We start from the raw sequence: 7,314 nt of genomic DNA on the forward strand, positions 1-7,314 counted from the left end.
GAAATTAGACCTCTCATTTCTAGGTCAGGCATGTTTGCTACTAAGAGTAGGAGGCAGTCAGTGTTAGACATGCATTATTCCAGTCATGAATTAGATATAATTATTACTGTGTTCAAAACCAGCTCTGAATCTATGCCTCTTTTGAGCCATTTGTTAGCTTCACGTTGACCTGGTTCTAAGTTTAAGATTTGAAAGTAGAGCCAGGAATACAGTTGAACTCAAAGACAGGTCCAGGACAGACTATTACCAGTTCCACACAAACATATATTATAGCCCTGCACCATCTGGCAGGGATAAACTGCCCAGCACATCGCTTACAGGCCAGTAGCACAATAGTACATGTCAGTGTGAAATATTTAAAGAACATTCTGGGACCAAAAAAAGTAGGATTAGAAGATTTTATTTCAAACAAAATTAAAACATCTTAATGCTTATCCATGCTGATATTCTGGACCTGTGGCTGACCAACTGTTTGCCAAGACACCCTGGAAGAGCCAGAGATTAAGCTACAGCGGTAACAACACAGTGAACACTGTAAAGATTAAGGGGCTCTGCTTGTGTTTTCGGCCTGTGCCTATAACTACATTATTAAGATATTAAACAACCTTTCCTCCTAACTACTGTCATTGCTTTATTCCCTTTGCTCTGAGAAAAAGAAACAAATCCTAACTAAATAAATGTGATGGGTGAAACTGAACACGCCAGACGGTTTTCTTTTGTGCTCCCTGGAAAGCCATTCACACTTGACCTGGATGCCTCAAGGCCAAAATTCTACTGCTGTCCAGCTGTGTGACTTTGCTAAGTCTCTCTTCCCCTCTCTGTTCTTTTTTCTGACTAGTTCCCAGATTAGCAAAGGGATGAGGGCAAGAGAGCAGACAGTGAGAGAAAGAAAATCCAAGTCTCCACTAATTCTAAAATGTTGGAAAATGCGATGTGCTGAATAAATAATAATGAATACCATTAGCTCTAATCTAATTGGATGAAAAATATTCTAAGGCCCCGTTCACTGTATATAAAGGGACACTCCTGTTTACAGATGAGGATTTTGTAGCCATTAAAGCACTTTTACCAGTGCCGCTAATTGGAAACAGTATTTAGTAGTGGTTACTACAAGTTACTGGACTTCTTTAAAGGTAATCAAATCACCTTCTTTTTAAAGCTTGCGTATTTGATTGATTAATTAATTAATTTTCCAAAATTAAGAGTATTGTATTAGCTTTCTAACACTCTAACAAAATAATTGAGATAATTAAGTAAAAAAGAGAAAAGATTAGGGCCGGAGATGTGGCTCAGAGGTAGAGCATTTGCAAGGCATGCTCGATGCCCAGGGTTAGAGCCCCAGCAGAAGGCGGGACGGGGTGGGGGGCACCTTGGCTCATAGTTTTAGCGAGTCCCGTCCATGACTGGGCAAACCCAATGCTTTTAGGCCTCTGGTGCAGTTGCTGGATGGCAATGGTGATGAATTCACGGTGGAGCAAACTGCTCAGGACCAGGAAGCAAAAGAGAGAGGAAGGGGCTGGTGCCCCGCAGGCCCGCATCCCCGAAGGCCTCCCCCACGGGCCTCCTTCTAAAGGCTCGCAGCACCTCCCCGTAGTGCCACCCTAACAACTACATGTTTAACATGTGGATGTTTGGGAGACATCAACATCTAAACTATGGCAGGATTAATGAGGACTTGCTGTGCTACTCGTATTCCTGCTGTATATGAAATCATTTCACTCTAGATGCAATCAATATTTGATAATTAGAGAAAATCTCAGAAAATAAAAAGTAATATATACCAGTTTATACTATTATGAAACTTCCTGGCACCTGCTTTGAAACTATACATTTCTTGTCCTTTCAATTCTATGTGAACTCACTCGATGGTAAAAGTCAGCAAGGAAAAAAGAAAAGGTAGCAAACAGCTTTTTATTGTACACACTCAGTTGTTTAAATCTGAATTACGGAGAAAATTTGCTGTCAGAGACATTAAGTAGTGTATTCAAATCCCAGCTGGTTAAAAAATATTCACTTTGATATCCTTCTATGCCCAAAGGGCAAAATGTATTATTTCTAAATAGTTGATAATCTGATAGTACTTCAATTCAACAACTCCTAAAGACACATAGCCATTAATCCCTTTCATAGTACTCCCTCTCACTCTGAAGACGTATATCCCATCATTCTTGGATCTTGCTGCAGCAGTTCTGGAAATCCTCTTTCATGAGCGTCTTTTTGAGGTGTGATCAAAAATATGGTGAACATTGCTGCTGCATCCAACCATCCAATGGAAATACAGGCTCATAAAAGCATTACGGTGCGTCCTCGTCCACCTTATCCACCAGACCTGGCGCTGTGTGACTTCCAGTGCTTCTCCAAAGTCAAAATGATCATGAAGGTTAATATTCTGAGTAGACTGAGGACATCGAGGCAACCACTACAGAAAAGCGAGATGCTCATGAAAGAGGATTCCATTAATGCTTTAGAAAATGGCAAGAACAATGGGATAAGGGTGTGCAAAATCCTTGGAGGGGAATTCACAGCAGTGTGCCTTCTACATTAATAATTTTTTAAAAATGTAAACATTCACCATGTTTTTTTTAATTGAGTGTATTAGTACATTTTAGGTATACAGTAGTTACATTCATTACTGGGATCTCGTACCTCTACATGACAGGTCTTGGTTCTCATTTTTTCCCCTTGTCCCTGCCCTCACGTACTATGAGTATTTGGATCAACAACATCTAAGATAGAGAAAAGAGACTGTAATTAGAGCAAAAGGAACTTTTTATAATGCTCTGAAGGATGAGAATATTGATTATGTTTAGGACTTATGTCGAGAATGCATGATAAATTTGTGGAGAAACGGATCACTCGTACATTGCTAGTGAGAATGTAAAATTGTACAGCCACTCTGGAAAAGAGTCTGGCAGTTCTTTTTAGAACTAAAAATGGACTTACCACAACCCAGCAATTACATTTTTGGGCATTTATCCCAGAGAAATGAAGGCGTGTTTTCAGGCAGAGCTTGTGCATGAATGTTCATAGCAGCTTTATTCCTAACAGACCCGAACTGGAAAACACTCAAGTGCCATTCGATGAGTGAATGGTTAAAGCAACTGTGATCCCTCTGCACGGTGGATGCTACTCAGCAATTAGAAGGAATGAACTAGTGGTACAGCACCATGGATGGACCTTAAGGAAACCCTGCCGAGTGGGAGAAAAGCCAATTTTAAAAGTATGCATACTGCACGATTCTACTTATGTAACATGTGCAAAATTTACAGAGATGGAGAACAGATTAATGGCTGCTGTGGGTTGGTAATGGAGAGGGGAGAGAACAGTGTATCCATAACGAGGAAACAGAAGGCAGTCTTATGGTGCTGTACCAAGGAATATCTTGATTCTGGTGGCTTCACGCATACAAGTGCATGTGTCGCTGGTGACAGATCTATTTGTTGGTTTTGACATTTTATTCTCGTATAAGAGAGATGTTAACATGGGGGCAGGTGACTAGCAGGAGAATGCTTAAGATCTACCTGTACAATTCCTTGCACCTTACTATGAGCCCACAATTATTTCAAGATAAAGTTTTAATTGTAATAATAATTACTGATAGAATTGAAATAACATACAGGAAGAACATCATAACCTTAAGAGTAGGGGGAGAAAGAGGATAAAGGAAGCTCAACCAATTCCTAGAACATGTAGGAGAGGATCATTGGGAAGCAAAGAAAAAGCAAGATAACTATGAACACACAAAAAAAGACAGTAGAAATAAATATATTTTGATAACAGTAACTTTAATTTTATCTGATTGCGAAATACAAAAGCAATCCCTTTCTGGGTAAAATAGCCAACATAATTTTACAATAAACTTCAGGCTGGATGTGGTGGTGTACACATATAATCCTAGCACCTTGGGAGGATGAGACAGGAAGATCCCAAGTTTGAGTCCAATCTGGACAACATAGGGACTTAGCTTGAGTCCCTTAGCTTGAACATAAAAAATAAAAGGAGTTCAAGCCCTAGTGCTACCAAAAAACAAAAACAAGACACAGTTCTCTTAATTTTATAGAGGATGCCTAAAAGTAATATTAAAGTGAAGAAATATCAACCTGGTGCTCCAAAAAATATATATTGGGGGAAAGGGAACAGGAGCTAGGAGGCAGAAGCAGAATTTGCTTTATGAGATCTTTCTTGCTTACACACAAAGGATTCATGCTGCCAGAGAACATATTTAAGGGAACAAAAATTGACCATATTCAGTTCCATTTTAAAAACACAATAAACAGGCATGGTGCACACCTGTAATGCCAGCACTCAGGAGATGAAATCAAGAGGTTATAGCAGGACTCTATTTCAAAAAATGAATAAAACCACAACAAATAGATTGCAACATTTTCAAGTGATGCTAAGTTGCTTATACAATCTGAAAGTCAAGAGTATGACTTCAGGACCAGAACTTTTTATGGCAAGCCCTTTAACTGGGCGGCTTAAGTCCTAAGAGTCTCGTAATCTTTTGCAGCCTCCATTGCCTTATCCTGGGGAGAATCCACCACGGTCCAGCAGACAAAGGGTCAGGAGCACCAGGAGAGGTTGGTAGGCTGGAGCCTAGTGGCTTGGACACAGCCCACCAGACTTACTTTCTGCAAACAGTCTTTCTCCAGAAGGATCCTCTGTACTCTCTGAACCTTCGTCACTGACTCCTGCTTCTCCCTCCAGATCACCATCAGTACCCTCTGCTTTACTGCTGTTGTCGGATCTTTCCTCCGTATCCTCCACATGGTATGAAACCACATTAATCAGAGATTTTCTAGAAGCTAGAGATCTCCTAGGGTTTATAGACTTATTTATACTATCAGATACTTTAGGTGAAAAGAATCTTCCAGGTAGACTTTGGGAGTAGAAGCATCAAATTGTTTCATGGCTGAGAACTGTGCTGAATGGAAAGAGATGTGCTGGATGAACTTGTGCTTGAAGTACCTTTAAAAGAATCATCGTCATCTTCATCACCTGAAACGATCCTTCTAGATTTGCTTCTGTTTTTAACACTAACTTCTGCTCCTTCTGGATCATTCACTGTCTTTCTTAGAAAAATCCAAACTGCTGTGCACAGACTCTGCACTAGAATTAGCTGCAGAGCCACACAAGCTATTTTCTTTCTCAACGTACTCCAGAGACTGAGTGGAGAGATTTTGTGTTTTGTCTGCAGAGTTTTCCAGGAAAAGACTGAATCCGCGTGCATATTGAGGTGATGATGCTAAAGGTTCCCCTTCTGACTTGGCCTCATCTGCATCAGTACACTATGGGATGCTGTTGATTCATTAGATTGTTTAATAACAGATGCATTTAATTTTGTATTTTGATTTTCATTTGTTTTGGGATTGCTGAGCCAGGGATTGTAGTGATGTAGAATCTCATCATCCTGTAGATCTAGATTTGGTGCATGATCAGCTTTGATTGATTGGCTGGATAAATAATTCAAACTTCCCAGGGGGTTCTCTTGCAGTGCCTCTTGCTCGGGCTCTTCTTGTAATGACTTTTTTTTTTTTTTTTTTTTTTTTTGCAGAGCTTTGTTTTCAACTGCAAAGCTTTCTGGGGTTCCAAGCAATGAGGCAGTCCAAATTTCTTCTACATTTCCAAACAACTCTGGGTAAAGTAGCTACAGAGTCAGTATGAAATACATTTTCGCATACCATCTTATAGCATGATTATATGCATCTTTACATTGGAGAGATCTTGATCCTCAGTGCTTATATTTACCATTTGAAAACTTATCTCTCCTTCCTGGGTAGGATGAGTAGTTGTAAGAGGTGAAGGCCAAGGTTGTGGTTTCTTCATTTTAGGATATTTCTTCCTTGTTTGGCCAGGCCCCCTTCATTTCCAGTTCTTTGTTTTTCCACTGTATTTTGAGACTCGAATCAACAAGGAATTGAACTCTCTGAACTCTTTGTTGAATATGCCGAGATTCTTCCATTACAAAATATATCAATAGTCACAGTAAGTGTTATATGATCCAATTATATCTCACATAAAATAATGACACAGCAGTGTTCACAGGAGGTGGAACAGTTGGATGAATGGGGAAATGTTGGACAAAGAATACAAAATTCCAGCTAGATAGGAGAAACGAGTTCACTAGTGTGTACAACATGGTGATGATTGTTAACAATATATTACATTCTTGAAAATGCTGAGAGTAGATATAGAATGTTCTTACACAAATGGTAGCTATGTGAGTAATGCATATGTTAATTAACTTGATAATTAATTAAGGAAACATAGATAAGTCCATCTTTGTGTAGATTTTTAACACAGCACCCCTGGAAACTGATAGACGAAGCAGCCCAAATTTAGTAAGAGTGATGAAGATTTCCGCAATGGATTAAAGGAAATAGAATATATAAAGGTAGATAAAATTATATATATATACTATATTAACTATTGAATGGGCAGGGCAGTCCTGGAGACTGAACCCAGGCTTTTGCACTGAGCAAGATCCCCAGCCCTCTTTATTTTTTTATTTCGAGATAGGATCTTGCTGGATTGACCAAGTTTGGCTCAAACTTGTGATATTCCTGCCTCAGCCTACCAGAGTGCTGGGTTATAGGCATGCATCACCACATCTGGCAGTACTCTTTTTTTTTGGACGGGGGGAACCAGGAGTCTAACTCTAGACCTTGCACATGCAAGGCAAGCAGCAGAACCACACAGCTAAATTCCAGGCCCAGTACTCTTCTTCTGATGCATGCACTGAACACTCATTGACCACACAGTACCAGTGAAAGGAATGTCACTTTACATTATGTACCAAGGCATAAAGCAAATGCTGATTTACATATAGCCTATTTTCTGACTACAACTACATTAGAAATGAGTAACAATAACCACCACTTTGTTCATTTAGAATTTTTAAAAACATCTCTGAATAGTGTAAAACTCTGATTTTTTTTTCTTTTTATTGAGTTTATTGGTACAATCTAGGTATACAATACAGTTACACTCATTATTGGGATCCTGTACCTTTACATGATAGGTCTAGATTCTCATTTTTTCCCCTTGTCCCTGCCCTCCCTTCACTCCCTCCTCCCCTCCCCATTTACAAACACTTTATTTCCATTTTTTCAATTTCTCATATTTTTTCCTCTCCCTTATTACCTTTCCCCCACCCTTCCCACTTTCCCTATTTCCCTACATTTAGCCCTTTACTTCCCATTTCACATTATTAATTATCTCATTAGGGTCCTGTATACTATTATAGTGTTTCACACCAGAGAAACTATTCAGTATTTCCGTTAAAGAAATCTCTGTATGAACATTAAAAATAGG

At 39.3% G+C, this 7,314-nt stretch overlaps 1 protein-coding gene across 1 annotated transcript in view; it reads left to right on the forward strand.

The window, feature by feature from the left end:
- Positions 1-4,510: 4,510 nt before the first annotated feature.
- Positions 4,511-7,314, forward strand: part of Nipal2 (NIPA like domain containing 2) — a 64,827-nt gene continuing 62,023 nt past the window's right edge. The window contains exons 1-2 of the mRNA XM_010619570.2: positions 4,511-4,580; positions 4,708-4,770. Of these exons, the coding sequence (XP_010617872.1) occupies positions 4,768-4,770 (3 nt within the window). The 5' untranslated portion in view covers positions 4,511-4,580; positions 4,708-4,767. The remainder of the gene's footprint in view (positions 4,581-4,707; positions 4,771-7,314) is intronic.

This window comes from Fukomys damarensis, unplaced genomic scaffold, assembly GCF_012274545.1.
Source record: "Fukomys damarensis isolate Sample0158 unplaced genomic scaffold, DMR_v1.0_HiC HiC_scaffold_5, whole genome shotgun sequence".
In the NCBI taxonomy this organism is placed as follows: domain Eukaryota; kingdom Metazoa; phylum Chordata; class Mammalia; order Rodentia; family Bathyergidae; genus Fukomys; species Fukomys damarensis.